Here is a 20,461-nt window from a genome sequence, read left to right as displayed (position 1 = left end):
GGAAGTACACAGTTTTTATTCAGTAGACCTGGCTGAAGTAAAACTAGTAGCACTTACAAAGTGTCATCATTCCCCTGCTGCCTGAAGTGTTACTGAACGGTACAGTTTGTTTGTACTGGGAGTTGTGAAGCAGAAGGCTTCTCTATTATGGAAGCATAACTTCAGGCTAAAACAGCTTCTGAAATTTTCATTAGGAGGAAATAGGATTGAAAATTGATTCAGAACAGTTCATGAGTTTCAAAATAGCACAGTGAGAATGTTTAAAGGAGGTGTTTACCTTCTAAGGAACTTTATATCTTGAAGCAGTGTGTTATATAAGCTGCCTAAACTCCACTTACTGCAGAGTCGTTGGCTCGTAAATTGCATATAGTGAAAATTACTTACCTACCTATGCTTGAAAGTTTTAAAGCCATTAGCTGAAATTCAGTAATTTTGCTTCATTTAAAAAGGCATCACTAAAGAAAAGCTGAAACTCTACCCATGCTTGGTCTAAAATTGAGGATTGAACAGAGGATTAAAAAAACCCACATATGGGCTCTATTGCACGTGCCTGAATAAAGCTGCAAACAATAACATTGAAAAATATTTTTTAAAAAACAACCTTTTAGCCCTACAGATGTCAGTCTTATGGCAGCTTTTATATTGATGATCTATTTCACAAAGCTTACTTCTGTCTTTCCTCCTAATTGAAATACTTTTGTAGCAATCAATGACTGAATTATAGTATCTTTATCAAGCAGCAGTTCTAAAGCAAAACTTAAGCAAATTTTAAACCGTCACCTTTTTCCTCTGTAGTACAATGTATATTCTGGATTAAAATCCTTGTGTATAAAGTTCTGTCTGTGAAGTTCTACACTGAGAAACAAAACAATTTTAACTGGTATTGCATGGATGTAGCTACCAGCTGATATGATTTGTCATAGAAGAGAAACAATCTGTTGTGTGGGGAAACCATGCTGTGTTAAAATAATGGTTGGTAACAGTCCTCAGGTTCTTGAGGTTGCCTACAGAATGTCTAAAACCTATAAAGCCAAACTGTATCAAACTTAATATGTTTTGTGGAAAATAAATATAATAAAAATCTGTGCTTAATGCTAGTATTTATAGTCATTGCACTTTGTTTAAACAGGTGATTCATATAAAAATGGTAACTCCTAGAGGAATAGTAGAAAAAAACTGTCAAGTACCTCGCATGTCAACAGGACCTGATATCCATCACTTCATTATGGGATCTGAAGGTATAAACAGAGTAATTTCACATACTGCATCTTAATTCAGCTTCCTTAATGCTTGATTATTTGAGCATCTTTAATGCTGTGGCTTTCAGTGTGTTGATGGGTGGCATTGTGCAGGCATGAATTTCTCGTGTTAGGATAACACATTGAGACCGTAATTAGGACTGTGAAGTTGCAGCTTTTAACACTGCTTTAAATGGACCTATGGAGTCAACCTGCAAGTCTAGTAACAAAGAGCATGATTTAGAGAATATTTTGTAAAAATTCACTATGTAAAAAGTGAGGAATAAATCACCTGCTACTGCAAACTGAATTTTTGGGATTTCTGATTTATGTTAACTTAAGCATTCTAGTAAACGTTAAGTTGGGTAGCTTGCAAGAAGTTCATCTTGCAACATTTTGCTCAGTTTTTCTCCTCTCCTGAAGGAACTCTTGGAGTGGTTACTGAAGTTACAATAAAGATTCGCCCAGTCCCTGAATACCAGAAGTACGGCTCTGTGGTCTTCCCCAACTTTGAGCGAGGGGTGGCCTGCTTGAGGGAAGTGGCAAAGCAGGTAAAAAAAAAGCTGGATGTTGACTTCACTCAAGGACTCATGGATTCTAGCAGTAGGGGTGTGTTGATGCTTCAGTATTTCTGGCAATTGATAACCAGGAATTTGAGGTAGGAATCTCGTAATCATGTATGGTCCATGAAATGCAGGATATGGATCATGAGGATTTTGGAAATTGCTCAGCTGAGGACTGAGCACATTATGACTTTGCTTGGTATTCTGAGTCAAAATATGGACAAGCCTTTTAATGGCTTGTTTCAGTGGGAGTTATTTTCATATTGCAGCCTGAAAAATTTAGCTTTGTATCTCCTTCAGCTGAGAACTTTATCCTCAGATTAATTAGGACTGTGTAAAAGTGTTTAAAGGAATTGATTTGCAGCATACATATAAAAGGCAGTTGAACTCATGGCTTTGAAGTGGTAAAGGAACAAAAGGAATGCAATGGAAAGATATGGCCTTTAGTTAGAAATCACTGCCTGGAGCACAGTGACATGGACAGGTGAGGGGTATTTCCAAGTGGAATTGTGCTTACACTGTAGTATTAAAATAGAGAATAGTGCAGTTAGATGGTTTCACGTAGTGAAGTACTTAGGTATCCAAGTTTCTGTAGTACTTTTCCTCAAGGCTATGCTTCCAAACAAGTCTTACTCTGGCTAACCTCTTTCTCCACTGACTAACTTTGCTTTGCTCTGTGCAAAACATACCAAATTGTATATATGAATGGTAGAATGTACCCTGAGTTGGGGAAATAATTTCAGAAATGTTTTAATTAATGCCAAACTAAACACAGCTTTACATTTTTTCCAGTGATTGGTCTAAATTAATGGCTTAATGTTCCAAGCCAGATGTTCAAACTGGTATGTGAATGACATGTATATGCTAGTCAGCAGCACTTGCCAGTTTTTCTGTCGTGCTTCTACTGCTAGTGCTTGTCCTTCCTTTTAAAGGTACCTAAGCAGACTTTTCGGGAATGCTTAATCACATGGCTGATCAACATTTAAAATCAGTTAAAGAACTCATGTCTTTTCCCTGTCTATGGGCTTAGTTAGAGGGGAAAAAAGAGGCACTGTTTGCCACTTAATGTTGCTCCATTTCTAAGCTTCTGTTGCTGCTGCTGCGTTTCTCTGCTTACTTGAGCCTGAACTACTTACTCTCTTCTGTTGCCCCTCGCATCAATCTCAGTAGTAATTACAATGATTGCTGTCTGAAAAGCTCTTTCTTCTATGTGTCAGTCCACTTTAATGTAAGAATAATCAGCCTTTGGGTGGGTTGGTCTCATTTAAAACCACTCCCACAGCCAGACTCCCTGGTGCGTTCCCTTAGTTCTTCGTGCTCTTTCTTCCTCTTGTGTGACCAAATACATATTAATGATATTGTCGAGTGTGAAGGTGTCAAATGAAGTGAAAGAGCAGTACTTCCATATCCATGTGATTAGATGATGACTAGCCTAAAATTCAGACTCTGTCACGTTTCTCTGGCTGTACATCTCAGTATGACTGGCCATGGCCGTCAGCGATTATACGATGTAGGCATATGCATCACCAAAAACTTACCTAACTGAAGGCAGTTGTTCTAACAGTTTTTCAGATTCCTGTACAGTGCAGAATCTAGAGTAGACCCAAGTACAGATTTTGATAGCTGTGACAGCAGAGCATGAGTATACTGAGTCTACCCACGATAGAGTCAGTCTTTTTTATAGCAGCATGTGTGGTGTTAGCTTTTGTACTTGTAACCAAAAGAGTGTTAACACACCAGTGGTTTAGTTATTGCTAAACAATGTGTACAGTGTCAAGGCTTTTTCTCTTTCTCCCTCTCTTCCCACCAGCGAGCAGATAAGAGGCTGGGAGGGTACACAGTTGGCACAAGTGATCCAAATTGACTAAAGGCAGATACCACATAACATGATCATAAATAAAACCTAGAGGGAGGTGTTTTATAGAGGTTCTCATTGCTTGAAGACTGGCTGCATATTGGTCAGCTGATGGTAATTGATTGCTTTGTGCATTTTGCTTTTCTGGGTTTTTTTCCCCATTTTGCTTACCAAGCTATCTTCATCTCAACCCATGGGTTTTTCCTCTTTTGGCCTTCTGATTTTTCTTCACCATCCCACTGGGGAGGGGTCTGAATGAGCAGCTGTGTAGTGCTCAGCTGCATGCCTGGGTGACTTTCAACAATTACACTTTTTCAATGAATTTTTATTATGTGTGTATCTCTGATTTCACAGAAACATAAGCTTGATGTGCTAAACAAGTGTACTGTCTTTAGTGCATACACCATTTTAGAAAAACATTCAAAATTTGCAGATCAGTGTTTATGGACTGTTACCGTGTTGGCCTGAGGTTAAACTGAAAGTTCTCAATGCATTATATCTAGACATACCTAGTAGATGTTGCTATTCCAGTGAAAACCAACTTATAGTCACCCTGTTTCAATGATGATGATGATGGCCAGAGGTCTCTGGTATTATAGTGTGCTTTCTTATATGCTGTTTTAAAATGAAGATTTGATTGTAATGAATTTTAAAACCAACTATGTGCATAATCTTTTTATTCTTCCTCCCTCTTACTCCCCTAACTTTGCCTCCAAGAGATGTGCTCCTGCATCAATTCGCCTCGTTGACAATGCACAGTTTCAGTTTGGTAAGTACAGATCATTGTGGAGTATCATCTGCTTCCAAGGGGTTTTTTTAGTAGCTTAAGTCTGTTTTGGGTAGTAATTCTTTTGCTCAAATCTAGACAGAGAGCAGTGAACACAGAGTTCAAACTCCAGATAGTGCCATAATGTGAGTTTCAGAAACAGAAGCCTGTCTTTGTCTCTGAGGAAATACTATCAACTACTTGAGTCAGTAAAGAACCATGTTCTGCCTATAAATGAGATGAGTTTTCTGCTATGTTTCCTTTCTTGACATTTAGTCTGTTGGTGAGATTGAAATTCTGGAATCTCTTCCTCTATTTTGCTGTAAAGGAGCAGAGATTCTAGTTTTAAAATATAGTACTTGAAATATTTTCTTCCTAAGAGTCTTAATGAGAAGTTGGATATGAAAAAAAAAATCAGAATGCCAACACCTTAATTTCAAGGTAAGTGGGTTGATTCCTTTGAATTTCATGAAAGCATCTCAGAGATTACTTAAAAGTAGTAGGTTTTTTTAAAATATTCTGATATCATAATGTTTGATTGGGTGGGAGAGAGGCAATGACATGCTTGTCCAAAGCGGTCTGTTTTCAAAAAAAGATCAGATGTTGTAAATGCTGTAACTGTGTGCAAGTACATCTTAAGCTGTTAGGCTTTAAGTATTGAAAGTCAGTGAAGCTACAGAAGATTCCTGAAGACAAAAGGTTTTGTAAAATTTCAATTAGTTCAAACACCTAAATAGGGCAATCTCAAATATGCAGAACAATCATTTTTCAGCAATTCTTAGGGAAAGCTGTCATTTTAAACTCTATTAAATTTGGTAGAAGATATGTTCTGGCTCAAGACACTCTTATGGAGACCCTGAAGTTCCATGACCCAAAAGCTAATAGCTTGCAGAACTTGCTGAGACCATTCTATTTTTATTGTACCCAGAAGATGAAAATGGGAAGTGTGGCTGACCTTGAAAACTTTTACTATAATACTTCAACAAGTCAGAATTTCTGAAACTTCTTCTGCACAGAAGCCTCAGTGATGAAGCTCAGCTGCAAATGACATTAAAGTAATGGTGTTGAGAAAGCTGAATTTCATTTTTCAAACCAAGGAAATTGTGATTTATAAGAGCTGAGAGGCCCAGGAAGCCTTGCTGCTTGCTTTGCTCACTCTTGTGTTATGCTATTCTGCTCAGACATGTCCAACAGAAGGCAGATGCATTTCTTTTTATTTGGGAAGCACAGTTTGACCAATTGATAGCTGTAAGCATAGTTTCAGGTGTGTCAATATCAATTTTTCTTGTAGTCATTATTAAGTAATTTTTTAGACTGTGGTTTAATAAATTCATGTCTTCTTGTGCTTTCTGTGTGCTTGCTCTGAAGTGTGCTTGTAGGTGTCCTCCTTGGGGTTCATATCTGCAGAGAGACTGCTTCGTTGCTTAGGAGGAAAAAAGAGCAGTCAGTTGTTGAAGTTCATGTGTTATTCAGGAGGAAATGCTTTGTGAAGTATTTTAGAAGGAAGTATCATGTAAATGGTGCATAACTTTTTATGAATTGGGCTCACAGCGCGTAGGCCAGATGCCAGGCTGCTAAAGTGAAGCAGTAATGAGAGTTCAGAAGTTGTTTGTGACTGAAAACAATGGAACAAACAGTAAAAGACTTTCATCTCAATTAAACCCAGTCCTGAGGCAGAGATGTTAATTTAAGAGGCTCCAAGACACCATTTATATATCCTGGTAATTTTAGTTCCCTGTTTGTCATTAAGGAAGCAATTAGTAGCTTTATGTAGAAAACTTCACACAAGTGATATAACTGTTACGAGAAAAATTGCTTGACTCCTAACTTGCACCATTTTTGGCCGTTTGTTTCAGTGCTTTTGGTATAACTTTTTTTAAAAAGTCACTATTTTTGCTTAGTTTTGTGGTGTAAAAATAATGAAGCATTCTCTTAAAAATTTTCCACCTGCCATAGGCTTGTGAAATCTAAACTAAGGCAGCCTTAATTAAACTGTCAAATATTTGTGCAGAGTTGTATGTGTCTTCAAAACATTAATGAAACTTTTTCCTAAAGCATGTTATAAATGAGTAGAGAGAATTCTGTTTCATTTTCATAATCAAAGTGCTCCAAGCAATTGTAGTAATTTTGACTACCAAGCCATTTTTTTTTGCCCCTTGAAGTAAGAATCTTAAGAGCACAGTTTGCCTTAATATGTCTTTTTCTACTTTTTGCCAAAGGTCATGCTCTTAAACCACAAGTTGCTTCCATTTTTACATCATTTTTGGATGGACTGAAAAAGTTCTACATCACAAAGGTAATTTTGGAGTTTTTAATATTGGTTTGAATTTTGCATGCTGTTCATAAAATTCAAGATGTTTTGGTAAACTGCTTCTAGTGCTGCTGAGTTTGAGTGTAACTAATACTACAGTGTAAGAACTTAAGGTTCTAAAGGTGGTTTAATTCAAATGAGATTGTGTTTGGGGAGTTATTCCAAAAGAGCTGTTGTCACTGGTCATACCTGTATAAGAGATTAATGTGCCTTATCTAACAGTAACTTGGTGACAGGGGATGTCTGGAAACGGTTTACCTGGCTTGCAGACCAGTGATCATCAGTGAATGCTGATGGACCAAGTCCCACACTCTACTATATTTTTATCTTCCTAGATTTTCTCAAGGCATGACCTTGTTATTACGGTGAGCTAGAATTGTGCAAGATCCTCAGGATATTTGGCAGATTTTCCCATATAAATTATTGTTTTGTCTTTCTGGAATTTATTTCTTTTTAACCTACAATTATTTGGTGCTAAAATGATGTCACCTAGGCTTTTGTATTAAATATTTTTTTCTTATTATTGATTTTTCCCTCCAAATTACTTAACTAGAGAGTTCCTCCAAATATGGGTATTCAAATGTAGAAAATTTCATTATATTCCAAGAGTGGGCATAAGTCTGGAAGACAATGACTAGTATTGATTCTGCTGCTTTTTCTTGGGCTATTGAAGTGGGAATAACATGTGTCTTGGGACTTCTTTTGTTAGGGAATACATGTTCTGTATAGAGATAGCCCAGGAGTCTTTTCCTTCCCTCCGCGTTCATGGTGGTCATAGTTTTCTTTCTGCTTTTATAGCTGATAGGAATAGTTGATTGAATGTCTCTATGCTCAAAGCATTTAAGACCTGTTTTTTTTTTTTTCTACAGCATAGGTAGATAGCCATTTTGCCTATCTGCTTCCTAACAGGAGGAGAGAGGTGTCAGATAATTTTTTGTTATTTCAGTTGACCTGTCCTGTCAAGGAAAAGCTTAAGTGTTTTGGGAGTAAATTTTTGAAAGACTTTTTTCCCAATCATTCCTCTTAATTGCAGCAACATTTAGGGACCATGGCACATGCCATGTATTTGAAAAGTAAAAACCTGTTCCTTGTGTTCCACCACATAGACTAATGGAAAGTTTGTCTCTCTTTGCAGTTTAAAGGATTTGATCCCAACATACTGTGTGTAGCTACCTTGCTCTTTGAGGGTGACAGAGAGAAGGTTCTTCAGCACGAGAAGCAAGTCTATGATATTGCCACCAAGTTCGGGTATGCTTTTCAAAGAACATTTTCAATGTGGAGCTGGGAATGGACTGTCCAGGGAAAAATTGGCCTACCACATTTTTGTAGTGGTTACTGTATGGATATGTTCTCAATTTACTAGTTTGAAGTGGCAGCAGTGAATTAGCTACTGATTGTTCCCTTTGATACGTATGGCTTGTACTAACTGATAGGTAACTTTACTGAAAAACTTCAGCTGCCTGTGTATTGCAGAAAAATATTTACTAAATATAGAATGAATGCTATTAAAGTAGAAACCAGCCCTTTTTAACATCACATCAAATATTTTGTGAAGTTCATCTCCAGGTTATGGAGTGAAAAGAGAAATGAATAAAGGTCTGGTCTGAAATAACTTCTGATTTCTAGTGAAGAGACCTTACTATTAACAATTATTTTAGCACAGCTTAGGCAGCTAAACTTGCACATATGTTTAATAATCAAAGTTGTTTTATAAATATTTTTTGAAACTGTTGACTAATTTGGTGGAAAATTAATTAAATTCTTGTAAATTGCAGTGGCTTGGCAGCAGGAGAAGATAATGGACAGAGAGGATACATGCTGACATTTGTCATTGCTTACCTTCGGGTAGGTCAGCTTTTGTCTGTCTGCTGCAACTTTAGCTTCTCATAAAGGGTAGGGAGATGAGAGCTGAAGAATCCACAGAGTGTGAATGAAATCAGAGGCTCGGAGTGTACTTGAAATACTTATGTGTTCACTTGTCTTTTTACTCTTCTTTGGCAATCTGCTTATGGTTGGTTTAAATCAGAATTCCAACGTAATGGACTTTTAATCTAAACTACTGCAGCTGTTCCTACGCATTTTAGTCTTACTGTTTGAGATTTGTTTATTTTTCAGAAGAATATGCACATCTTGAGTGTTTGATTTGTTGGAGACAAATCATTGAATCTCCCTTTATTTCAGCAGGCTATGTGTAAGATGGGAAGATATTTGTCTTTTTTTCTATCTAGACAGCAACTGCATTGCAAAAAAATATTTTTACTAGGTATTATACTGATGAGCACAGCAAAACTCTTGGCTTGGTACTATAGTGATGTAAATATTTGATTAGTGTAGACTTACTGACAGTGTGACAAGTTGTCTCATTGTAGCCATGACATCAAACTGTTTGTCATCTTTGTCTTTTAAGAGCTTCCCTATTTCCATAATAATAAACTTATGTCACTGGGACATAAGGGTGTTTTTGCTAAATTAGAATTTCTGTTCTTCTCCTGCCAACTAAAAACCTGATAGCTATGTAACATACACTGGAATCCCAGATGCTGATGCTGAATGTTTCTGATTATATCCTTTCTCTTTTTATTAGGACCTAGGCCTGGACTATTACGTAATAGGAGAATCATTTGAGACATCTGTTCCTTGGGATAGGTAAACTCTGATTACTCTTTAGAAATTTTTATAACTTGATTTCATTCAAATTATTCCTAACTTGTATTTGCTCATGAGGATGCTTATTTTAGACCTTACATGTATTGGATGCAGCCTGACGCACCTTAAGTCTTGCAGCTGTGTGTTCTTGCTAAAGTTGCTCAGCAATTACATACCAGAATTTTGTAAATGCACTGTATCAAGCATTCAGTAATATTTTGTCTTAGGTTAGCTTACTGTAACAAATTTAGGACTTGAAATTGCCCTGTTTAGGAGGGCAGTTGGTCACATTGGTGACAGAAACTGCAGTGGGGGCTGAGCAGCCACATGTATGGGATCAGCAGTGTATTTCAAAGAGATTTGTCTGTAGTGAAGATTAAGAAAATTAAGTATATTTAAATAAGCTTTTTTCTTTTTCCAGTAATGTAGGGAAATGAAAACTAAAAAGGTAACTTTTGCCCAAGATTGAGATCTTTTATGTAAGGGTATTTTATCTGTTAGTTATGGTTGAAAAACATTTGACCACAACAGAATTTAATATACAGAATAATTTTGGATGCTCCTGTCAATTTGGTAAGCCTGAAATCTCTTAAAATAGGATCTAAAGTGATTTCAGTGAAAGCTTTACAGCATTTAATGCAAAATCTGATGCCTTAAGCTGGGAATCCTATACCCTAGCTACTGAATTTTTAGTGGCAATTGTAGATTGTAGTCCCTGTTTGTAAATTGGCAAAGTATCCTAAGAGCGTAGAAGAAACTTGAGGACAATTTTAAAGCAAAAGTGCTCTTTCTTTTAGTGTAGCTTTATAGATTTTGAAGCATGCTAACTTCTTAGTTACCGATTTTTTTTTCCCTCTGCCTCATTTCAGAAGGCAATGAATTTTTACTTAAGGATCTAAGAAAATATTAATAATTTTCCTCACCAAAGCAAATGCTTTGAAAACCTTTTTCTACTTTGAGTTGTAAGGACCATGTAACTTTCCATAAACTGATTAACTTGTTCTTCACAGGTAGCAGATACTTGAATAAAATACTTAGCTGACTTTCTTATTCACTAAATGGCTAAATTCTCTTGTGTTCTGTGAATCTTTAATATAGTTTTAAATCTGTGTAAAACATCTTAATCTGAATTATAGCACTGCAGACCTTTGTGGGAGAATGTGTAACTGAAGAAATGGTCATTTGAAAAACAGTGATTTCTTTTGCACTTCGTTTCCACCTGGGTCAGTCCTAGAAGAACCTAAAAAAAAGAAAGCAGAACAAGTATGGCTTCTGACAAGGTCTAACAGCTCATTGCCATATTAGAATTATAGCATTTCAAGTTGGCAGAGTAGTACCCAGCTGAAGCATCTCCAGTTTTGGTCTTGCAGCAACACAAAGGTATTGTGTTAGTAAGAGTTTGCCAGACCTTTGAGTACTACTTTGCCAAACCTTTGGGGCTTGGGGCTGTTTTGCTAAGGAAGTAAAGAAATACAGAAGTAGGTAACCTTTTTTTTTTCCAACACTTTTGACACCTCTTCCTTATGAAGAAGAGCTTTTAGGTTCTCTGTTTCAGAGTAAACTTGCTATTCAGGAGAAGTGCAGAAAAAGCAGTGGAGTCTTGATGAGGACTATCCTTAGAACAAAGTCTAATCTAGTTAACACTGATTTTGAAGGTACTTTTAAGTTGTATTGGATTATGCTTTTTAAAAAGGTTGAAGTTTTTTTTTAGAAGTTGTATAAAAGCACTTACTAAAATTTTATATTTCAATGTGTTTACTGTTACAGGGTTTTGGACCTTTGTAGAAATGTAAAGGAAAGGATAGTACGAGAATGCAAAGAAAAAGGTGTTCAATTTGCTCCTCTTTCCACTTGTAGGTAAGCCATGCAATAATCTAAATAATTTTTCTTGAATCATTGTGTAGTAAGAGATCTAGTGATGATATTGCGAATGGATTACATGGAAGAGTAGGGAATTCAAGGGATTAGTAGCTCTTGCTTAGACTTTAAACTCTAGCTTATATGGACAAGAGTCACTTAAGAGCTTCAACTTTCAAAGTCATAGCATTGAGTCACTCATGGATTGGGAGCAAAAAGGATGAAAAAAATATTAAAAAAAGATGCTGTCCCTTTTAATAAGATAGGAGGTAATCTTAGGAATTTTATAATGTCACATAGTGGTTGACTTAATATCATAAAACTTTGTTTGTAATGCAGTTCTCTTTGACAGGGTAACACAGACTTACGATGCAGGTGCATGTGTCTACTTCTACTTTGCCTTTAACTACAGAGGAATTAGTGATCCTATTCATGTCTATGAACAAATTGAGGTAATGTATAAAGGAACAATAGTCAAAGGGGGAAAAAGCTGTATTTTGTTCTGAACCTGTTGGCCAAGCTTACTGAATTTTGCAGGAAAGATCTCAAACGTCTGTTTGTAAAGCTTTAATCATTATCAGTAATAAGAGATGCATGTTAATAGTTCATCAAGTAGAGAAAAGACTACCAGGTGATTGTTTTAGATAACAGTAAACCAGTAGTTCTGACTGAAGTACAGAAGAGCTTGATTTACAGTTGCTTGGATGGCAGAAACTTCAAACCTTAAACCCCAAATCCATGTGAAACTAGTCTTGCTTAGTTCCATTATTTACGAAGCTACTTATTCTGCTTGATACTCAGTCTGTAAAACTGTCAAGATCATACCCAATTAATAGTGCTGCATGTAGAGAATAAGGAATGGTACTGTCTCATGCCATTTCTGTTAGGCCTAGATAAGCACTGTTCTAAGCCCAGTCTGTTAGACCAGTTGTAAACTGCTTCAGCACTGGCCAAGAAGCTCTGCAATAATTCTGCTGTAATGCTTCGGCTGATGAAACACTCTACTTACCTACTTAGGGGAAACTAATATCCTTGTTACCTTCAAGATGTAATTCTTAGAAGGACTATGGCCAAACTGCCTTTTGTCCTACCTCCTGGTTCCTAGCTCGAACTTCAGCACCAGAAAATTGCTAATAGGACTGTAGAGAAAAAGTATTTATAACTGGGATATCATTCTTCTCATGCTTATTCTTTAGAAATTTCTCTTGAATTTGGCAAGTAGGTGCAAAGTTTTATCTACAAGTTCAGAGGCTTCCATACTGTTGCATATAGGGCACTGAAGAATGTAATACTTGAGAGTTTATTTAATCAAACTTTATTTATACCTAGATATTACTTTTATTGGAATCAGGTTGTGTGATGACCTGGATGCACAATTTCCATTGTAGTGACTAAGTTTAACCTAACAAAATGAGTTTGCTGACCAATAAATGTAGTCTATGGCAGACTGAAAAAGTCTTTTTAACTGCATAGCTAAGTTATATATATGTTATTCCTAAAAAAGTATGTTCTTTTGAAAAAAAAAAAAATTAGTGTTTGGGCTTAGAAAAGCTTTCATTGTTACACCTTCTAAGCTCTCTAATTATTCAGAAGTGAATGGCAAAGAAAATTTTACAACTTGAACATTCTTAAGATAAAAAGTCTAAATTTTATTTTCTGCCACAAACTGCACCCATAAAAGGGTTGTCTCTTGTAAAGTACTTCACTGCCTCAACCAGGATCTTGGAGATATGGGTTGAAATCTGATCTGAATAAGGGTCTTGAATCACTCCAGTGAGCCTGTTTTCAGACTTCTTTGTTGAGACTTAATTGTCTTCCAAATGAGCATCCCAGCCACTGGACTATTTAAGTTTTGGCAAAGGGAAAGTGATCCAGAATACTCTATTCTTGAGTAATACATTTGTTACGGAAGTTGCCATTTGAAATGTCTTGGCTTTGATAATGTTTATTTAGAAGACTCTTACTTATCTTTATCTGCAGGCTTGAACTATAATGTTTACCTATATAATGTACCCTGATTACTTCAGAAACTTTTCATACACCTCTGTGTATGAGTGCAATGGCAAGCATTTCATGAAATCCAAAAACCTTGTGCAATTGCTGTTGAATAAATACCATATCTTTCAAATTTAGAGGGCTGCTAGAGAAGAAATACTTGCCAATGGAGGAAGTCTTTCACATCACCATGGAGGTAATGTTCTCAGTCTAATATTAGTCTCTTTTATACTGCTAAATATTAATGAGTACATCAAATAGTTTGTAGTAAAACTCTGAAAAATATTTCATGGCATTAACTGACGTTACTGGGGGAGGGTTGAGGGGGAAGGAGATATCCTGGCATTTTATCTAGAAACTTCTCACTCTTTTTCCAGTTTGATCAGTTTGTGTTAAATAACTGTTACGGGCCCTTGTGTGGATATATATTCAGTTACAAAGACTTCAAATGGGAATTTCACAGTTTGAATACAGTTCTGTGTCCTTTGTGGCTTTGCGAATGCTGTTAGCCCAAATTCCAGAGCACTTAGGCCAAGTGTCTGAATAAAAGAGCCAATGACTTTAAACTAGACTGTGTTGCAATCTAATATTTGTTGCATAATTGATGTTATAGAAGTGTTGACTTTGCTGGCCCGCTGTCTGATAAATTCTAGTTACCTAGTCCCCTCTCTTGAAGTTTGGGGATTACTTGTCCTGTGTTACTAGCATCTTCACAAGGTATTTTGTGCTTTAATATTAAGAACCAATGTTATGTATAAGCAATACTTTCTGTACTTGATGATATACATGTGCTTTTCCCACATACATGGAAAGTCTAATTTGATGGCTATAACCTTGGATCTCAGGAAGACTTGTTGAGAAGTCAGTGTGATTTGTGCAGCTGCCTACTTGAAACTCATTATCTTCATGGATTTTGTCTCTCTGCTCTCTTGGGGCATTGACTGGCTGCAGATAGAAGAGCAAAGTAGTAGTGTAATGGTTTAAAACTAGAGAAAAAACTGTAATTCTAAAAGCTCTGTGTGGGGGGAAAAAACTAAGGGGCAGAAGCTGTGCTTTAAAACATTTCAGTGACTTCCTAGACTTGAAGATTTTAGCTAGGGCTGTTTTCAGGCATCTTGCTTTGTGATGGAAACTGAAATGGACTCTACTTTATCAGCATCAGGATATTGAAGGATGTGTAGGTCATAACATGAGTGAAAAGGTTTCAGTATTTTTTTATTTGATATGCTCTTATGGTCCTCTGATTAAATCTTTAATATGGTGGTAATAGTGGACCTGTCAATTCTAACACATTGGATGTGGAATTACGGCCTTGATCTACTCTCATGCTTTCCCTGCTGTGGCAGCTCTGTTTGCACTGTGACTAGCATTTCATCCAACTCACATGCAGCTGAAGCTTGACACACATTTGGATGTATTTGCCCTTACCATATAAAACCTTGCTTACCACATGTGTTGAACAAGAAAAAAAAAATTATATAGCATTTTCAAACCCTTGCATATTTGAACCTTGTGACTCCACAGCTTTGAAAACTGGGTTTCTGTTTGACTTCATATGGTCCTGTCGTATGCATAACTGCCTCTGATACTGATAAATATTTTCCACTTTGAGTGGTTTTGTTTGGCAGCTCATTGTGTTCAATATTCAAGATTAATATTTTCCAGTGCTTAGTAGATGTGGTGCTGAAAATTAGCCTAATATTGTCAGTTTTATTTACTGACCTTCAAGCTTTGTCACTCTTAGCACTGACTGGTCTATTGTGTGGGGTAAAAGAAAATAGTGGTGCAATTTCCTTTGGTGTTTGTCTTGTAATTGTGATTAATAACAGTTGTTTTCACTATCTGGAAACAGACAGGCTGATTTGTCTGCCTACAATCACACTGTGATAAATGGAGCTATTTTAACTCTGGGTTTGTGTATCAAAGAAAACAGATGTAGTCTGGGACTTGAGGCTATAGGAAATACAAAGCCTGCTTAAGTCAATCTTCATACACTCCTTGAGTGAAGAAATGGTCATATATGACAGTTTGAGTTGTGTAAGTGTATCTGGGGAAGTACCAACTGTAGGTAGGTGCACAGTGAGAACTGAAATCATGGTACTTCTAACTTTATGAAGAGTAGCTTCAGAAGGACTTTACTGTGGATAAATCTTCCTTCCCCCCACCCCCATTATAGTTGTCACCCTGCCTTGACTGTGTCCTGTGCTTAGAAAGGGACATTGCACATCTTCATGCACAGCTTTCATCCTTCTGCTTTTCTGGGCACTGCATATCTTTAGATTTGAGAGTCATATAAGGTTGTTAGAAAGCCATAGATAGTGTTTAGAAACTTAGCATTTAAAAAGAAGCATTAGGAATTACAATTTCTTGTAGATACAAGTTTAAGTTCAGATAAATAATTATTCTAATCATTTATGGCAAGCCCTAAGAACACTCATATGATGTGTCACACTTGAATTTCTCTTCTATCAAACATGCCTTTTTTTGTATTCATGAAATACTGTGCTGAGGAAGTATCAGTAGGTATGACTGGTGTATAAATACAGGTATAACTGCTTTGGGGTACACCATCAGAAAGAGAGAAGATTTGATTTATACCTGATCCATTTCATATTACCAAGCTAAGGACCCATGTAAAACTGAAAAACAGTGTAAAAAGTAATGATATATTGCGTCCCTTTGAGGGACTGTTTTAACTACAACTAGTTGCTTAAGGAAACAATTATCAGATTGTGGGGTTGAGGAAGATAGCCCCATTTAGCCACTTAACATAATAGAACTAATTTTCTTCTACTTTCTAGACAACTGATTAGAATAAAGGTTAACCAGGTAGCCCAGGCTGCACAGGTTGAGCTATAGTATCAATGGTAGTTTATGTAGGAAAAGAAATACAAAAAAAAATCCCACAACACTAAAACACTAAAAACCAAAATAAAACAAAGAAAAAAACCAAAATACGCACCTTACTTGCATTCAATTACATTTGACATTGCAATTCTTTGACATTAAGGGGCTTAAGCTATACATTGCAGTAATTCACTTGGACAAACTACAAAATCTGAAATGATAATGTTCTTTTATGAGGGGGAGTTTAACACAGTTTTCTACACAGGAAAAATAAAATCTTCTATCCTTAGGTTAAGCATACTAGAGCTTGCTCTACTCATTAGCATGAGTTGAAACTGATACATTTGTTAGACATGGAGTAACCTCATGTGAAATAATAGAATGACACAATTGTATTTTCCTCCTTGGTCTGTTGAAAGTCTTAGTGGCATAGTCATCTTCAGTGCTTTTTCAAAAAACAAAACAAAACAAAACAAAAACAAAACAAAAACAAAAACAAAAAAACCCCCAAATTTAAAAAAAGGAAAGGACCTCCTGATTCATCAACACCAAACTTAAAAGTATTTCAGCTGTTAAGATACCAAGTGAAAATATGTAAAGCGTTATGGTGGTGGTCCTAATTATGCAGTAGACTTGGTGTACACTGGTCCAATATACTCCAGTGCTGCCACGTTTTACATTACTGCACTGATGTTTCTCACTACTGCAGAGTTCTCCCTGGAACAGTAGTAGCATGTTTAGCAGTTTATAAGGGCAGAGAGCTGCTTTCTGGAGACACAGCTAGCTTCAGGAAGAGCTGCAGCTGGATGAGCCTCATCCTTCTTAGGACCTGTCCCTGCTGCTCCTTTTGCAAAGCTGTTGTTATGCAGTAACTGACTCTTCAGGCTGAAAGGGCTGGAGCAGAGGAAGTCCAGAGCCATGTGCAGTGCCACCAGAATCTATTTCACTGGAACCACACAGTGCTATAGATCTGTTCTGCATGGGTGTAGAGTAATTCCTGGAATCAATCAGCTACATGAAAACTTTCCTTCCAAAACTGTTCATGTGTGCCCTGGCACTTCATATTCCAAAACTGAGAAAACTAATTTCTGGCTGCTGTTTGCTCACTCCATTTTTTGGAGCCAGACTTTTTGTAGCCATCCAGATGCATTTTCGAAGATATGCAAGTGAAAACTGGAAAGAGGAACAACTTTTCCAAGGAAACCAACATAGAACAGCATGTGTCAGAGCTGGAGAAAAGTTACTTAGCCAGTTCATGTATTTCTCTTTTGTATGTGGACTAGAATGATAGATAAAAACCTAAAAATAAAGTTGGTGTTGGACTGTCTTTGGACTTGTTACTGAACGAGCTTCTTGCCTTTCTGATCTGAAGTATCTTGTGAGAAGTAGACTCCCTGCCATGCTGTGGGGTTTGCACTTGGTGTCATAGGCTGGGGTTCAGATTGGAGGTTTCTGGCTTCCTAGCAGTGAATGTTTTAAGGCACTATTAGTTTTGCAGCACACCTCAGAACAGGCCACTTGTCACCTGTAAAACTTGAAAACTGATTCTCTCATACCTCATCTTGGATACATAGGATCACTGAATCACAGAATGGGTAAGGTTGCAGGGGGCCACAATGGGACATTTCATCCACTTTTCCTGCTCAGTCAGGGCCATCCTAGAGCACCATGGCACAGGGTCATGTCCAGAAGGTTCTCGTTAACCTCCAGTGAGAGACTCCTCACCCTCTCTGGGCACCTGCACAGCAAAGAAATTATTCCTCATGCTTAGATGGAATTTCCTGTGCCTGTTGCCTCTTGTACTTTTGCTTGGCACCACCAAGCAGAGCCTGGCTCCATCCTCTTGACACCCTCCCTTCAGATGCAAGATTTAAGTGTCTTCAGAGGAAGAACATGCAAGAAGGAAGGGCTGTGTTTGTTTGTTTGTTTGGGACACGAGGATTGTGCATGTGATGGTGTGTATAGCTGCGTGGACAAGTAGTAACTTGCTGTGCTAAGCTACTACAAATACATTGTCAATAATGTTATGAGGTAGCTTATAGAATCAGGTGACTTTGATCTCATTTTTTAATTGAGAAAACTATACTGTGCTGAAAGCCTGTAAGTGGTAGATGCTTGTATCAGTTCTGGTTTTGTGCACTGACTCCTGTCAGTTCTAGATAAATGCCATCATGTAGGGCTAAAACTGAAAAGTCTACTTTCTCTAGGCTAGAAATTGGAATTTGGTTTTCTGTAGTCTGTGATAAAGTCAGGCTTAACTGAGATCTTAGGGAAGTTAAGGCTTCCTTGAGCACAAAGCTGTTCTTTAGCTAGTCTTAGAGTGGAGGTAAGCAACTTTGTCACTTGGAATTGTTTTTATGTTCACACTAACACCTTTATGGCATTTTCTTCCTCTTTTTTTCTTCTCCTCATACTTGAAGCCATTTGGGTTGTCCTGTGGAGGAGGACCAGAAAATGTATAGCATAGCACTAACCTGAAGTGAAACAGTATATAAATGACCTTTCTAAGTGCTGCTCTCATTTTCACGTTAAATGGTGCATCCATTTAATCTGATGGACCAGCTTAGAATTAGGAGAGATTGTTTCAAAGCTTTTTAATTCCAATATGAAAACTTCAGTAGTTGAAAACTCCATGTATATTTTATTGACATGAACAGTAGGAGCAGGGAATCAACTTTGCTGTTATCAAGGGGTTAAAATCTTTTTGTTGAGCATGTTTGTGAAGGACTGCTGGTAACTGTAGTACAGCTTTTTTTTCTTTCCAGTTCACTAATCAGATGTATGTTAGATTTATTATTGCAAAAGTATAAACCATAGAAAATTTGACAAGATAGATGTGTAAATTATCACTTTGACAGAACTAATGATGCACTCCAAGCACCTTCTGTTTTCCAGCACTTGGTGAGCAACTTCATTAAATATGCAACGACTGTTTGGTGCTGCTCAGACAGTAGTTCAGTTCCTTGTGGAATTGCATTATTACTGGAGGTGTAAAAGAGGCAGGCATGCTAGCTGTTGGGCATCCTGCTGTGATTCTAATGTGCTCCATCTTGTTGGAGCAGTTGTTTGCAGTCTTTTCAGGACAATTACATCCATAACCACAGAACACATTCACTGAAACTATATTACAGATAACAGTTGAGAATAGTAATGACTGTTCTTCAGCTGCTTGTGTAAGAGCCAGTGTGAGTGACTTGAGGGGATGGTCAAGCCACATCCACAATTCAGGTGTTTTGTAGTAGTAGTAAAGTTTTAACAGATAAAATTCAACCATGTCAGACAGTCACATCGTAGTGACAGTGTATTCACCGATGGGGATTCTCTCTTGAGCTAGGACTGCAAAATACAGCCAGGGCTCCTACCACATGACAAATTCTTTTGTCCTTCAGTTGTGATCTTTGATCTTGACACACATGCTGCTAATAGTAATTTTCTAGCAAACTGCAGATTTCATTCTGTCTCACATTATTTGCTTTTTCTGTTGGCATTGTGACTGGTTCATATTCCTTAAGGTATAAACAAATATACTCTGTTCTCCAGAGGTATCCCTGTAATTTATTATTCTGATGACAGTTTGATAGTTACCCTGAAACAGGGCACAAAAGATGGCTTGAATTTAGCTTCAGATACTCTTAAAGTTTCTATCTCTCAAACCTTTACTGTGTCTTATCATTACCGAGGAATGGATTGTGTTTCAGGCTGACAAGTTAAATGCTAGAGTGTGTTTAATGAAAAAAATGTCCTCAGTTTTGAATGATCTGTTAATCAGAGTTGATGATTTGGTTAATTAGCATGTGAACACTTGGCCATTTAACAGGACTGTTGTGAGAATTTAGTGAAATGAGTTCTTAAAAGATTGTTTCAGCTTTGTTTGTATTTAGTATATGTTGTGAATAGCCATTTTTACATGGGAAACAAAGCTCTTGTGTAATGCTATTGAGCAATTAGCAGCCAGTATAGAAGTTTTTAAATTAAATATTAAGCCTTCTTCATAGCAACTTTTTTTTTTTGCTATTTAAACCAATACTGGTTTAAGCTTGATTATTGAGTTATGTTTTCACTTTAAAGTAATCAAGAAGTGTGAGGTTCTGCTCTTTAGTAATCTCCTGTACGGGTTCCAACTTAAAATTAGTTTGTGGCTTTTTAAAACTTACTACTGATTCCTTGTCTTTATAGAACATGTGATTTCAGCCTAAGCTTCATCTAAATTTCATAGTTTCTAAAGAAAGTAGACAGTGTGGAACACAGTCTTCCTCTGGGAGTATGCTGAGCTTAATGAGCTTGATAGTCTGGTGGGCTCAATAAATCAAATAAAGCAAAACATTTCTCATTTTTGAATAAAAGCATTTATCACACAGTGTTTATTCATTCATGGTCACAAGA

General features: G+C 37.0%; 1 protein-coding gene across 1 annotated transcript in view; it reads left to right on the top strand.

Annotated features, from left to right (window-relative positions):
• AGPS (alkylglycerone phosphate synthase) overlaps positions 1 to 20,461 on the top strand; it is a gene marked incomplete at its 5' end in the record, with an annotated part of 51,813 nt that overhangs the window by 27,980 nt on the left and 3,372 nt on the right. The window contains 10 exons of the mRNA XM_083864822.1: positions 1,130 to 1,238; positions 1,662 to 1,789; positions 4,374 to 4,425; positions 6,642 to 6,718; positions 7,869 to 7,981; positions 8,509 to 8,578; positions 9,318 to 9,379; positions 11,147 to 11,236; positions 11,589 to 11,688; positions 13,370 to 13,427. Coding sequence (XP_083720948.1) covers positions 1,130 to 1,238; positions 1,662 to 1,789; positions 4,374 to 4,425; positions 6,642 to 6,718; positions 7,869 to 7,981; positions 8,509 to 8,578; positions 9,318 to 9,379; positions 11,147 to 11,236; positions 11,589 to 11,688; positions 13,370 to 13,427 — 859 coding nt within the window. The remainder of the gene's footprint in view (positions 1 to 1,129; positions 1,239 to 1,661; positions 1,790 to 4,373; positions 4,426 to 6,641; positions 6,719 to 7,868; positions 7,982 to 8,508; positions 8,579 to 9,317; positions 9,380 to 11,146; positions 11,237 to 11,588; positions 11,689 to 13,369; positions 13,428 to 20,461) is intronic.

This window comes from Zosterops lateralis (assembly GCF_965231275.1).
Source record: "Zosterops lateralis genome assembly, chromosome: 7".
In the NCBI taxonomy this organism is placed as follows: Eukaryota; Metazoa; Chordata; class Aves; order Passeriformes; family Zosteropidae; genus Zosterops; species Zosterops lateralis.
This window is presented reverse-complemented; position numbering and strand designations above follow the sequence as displayed.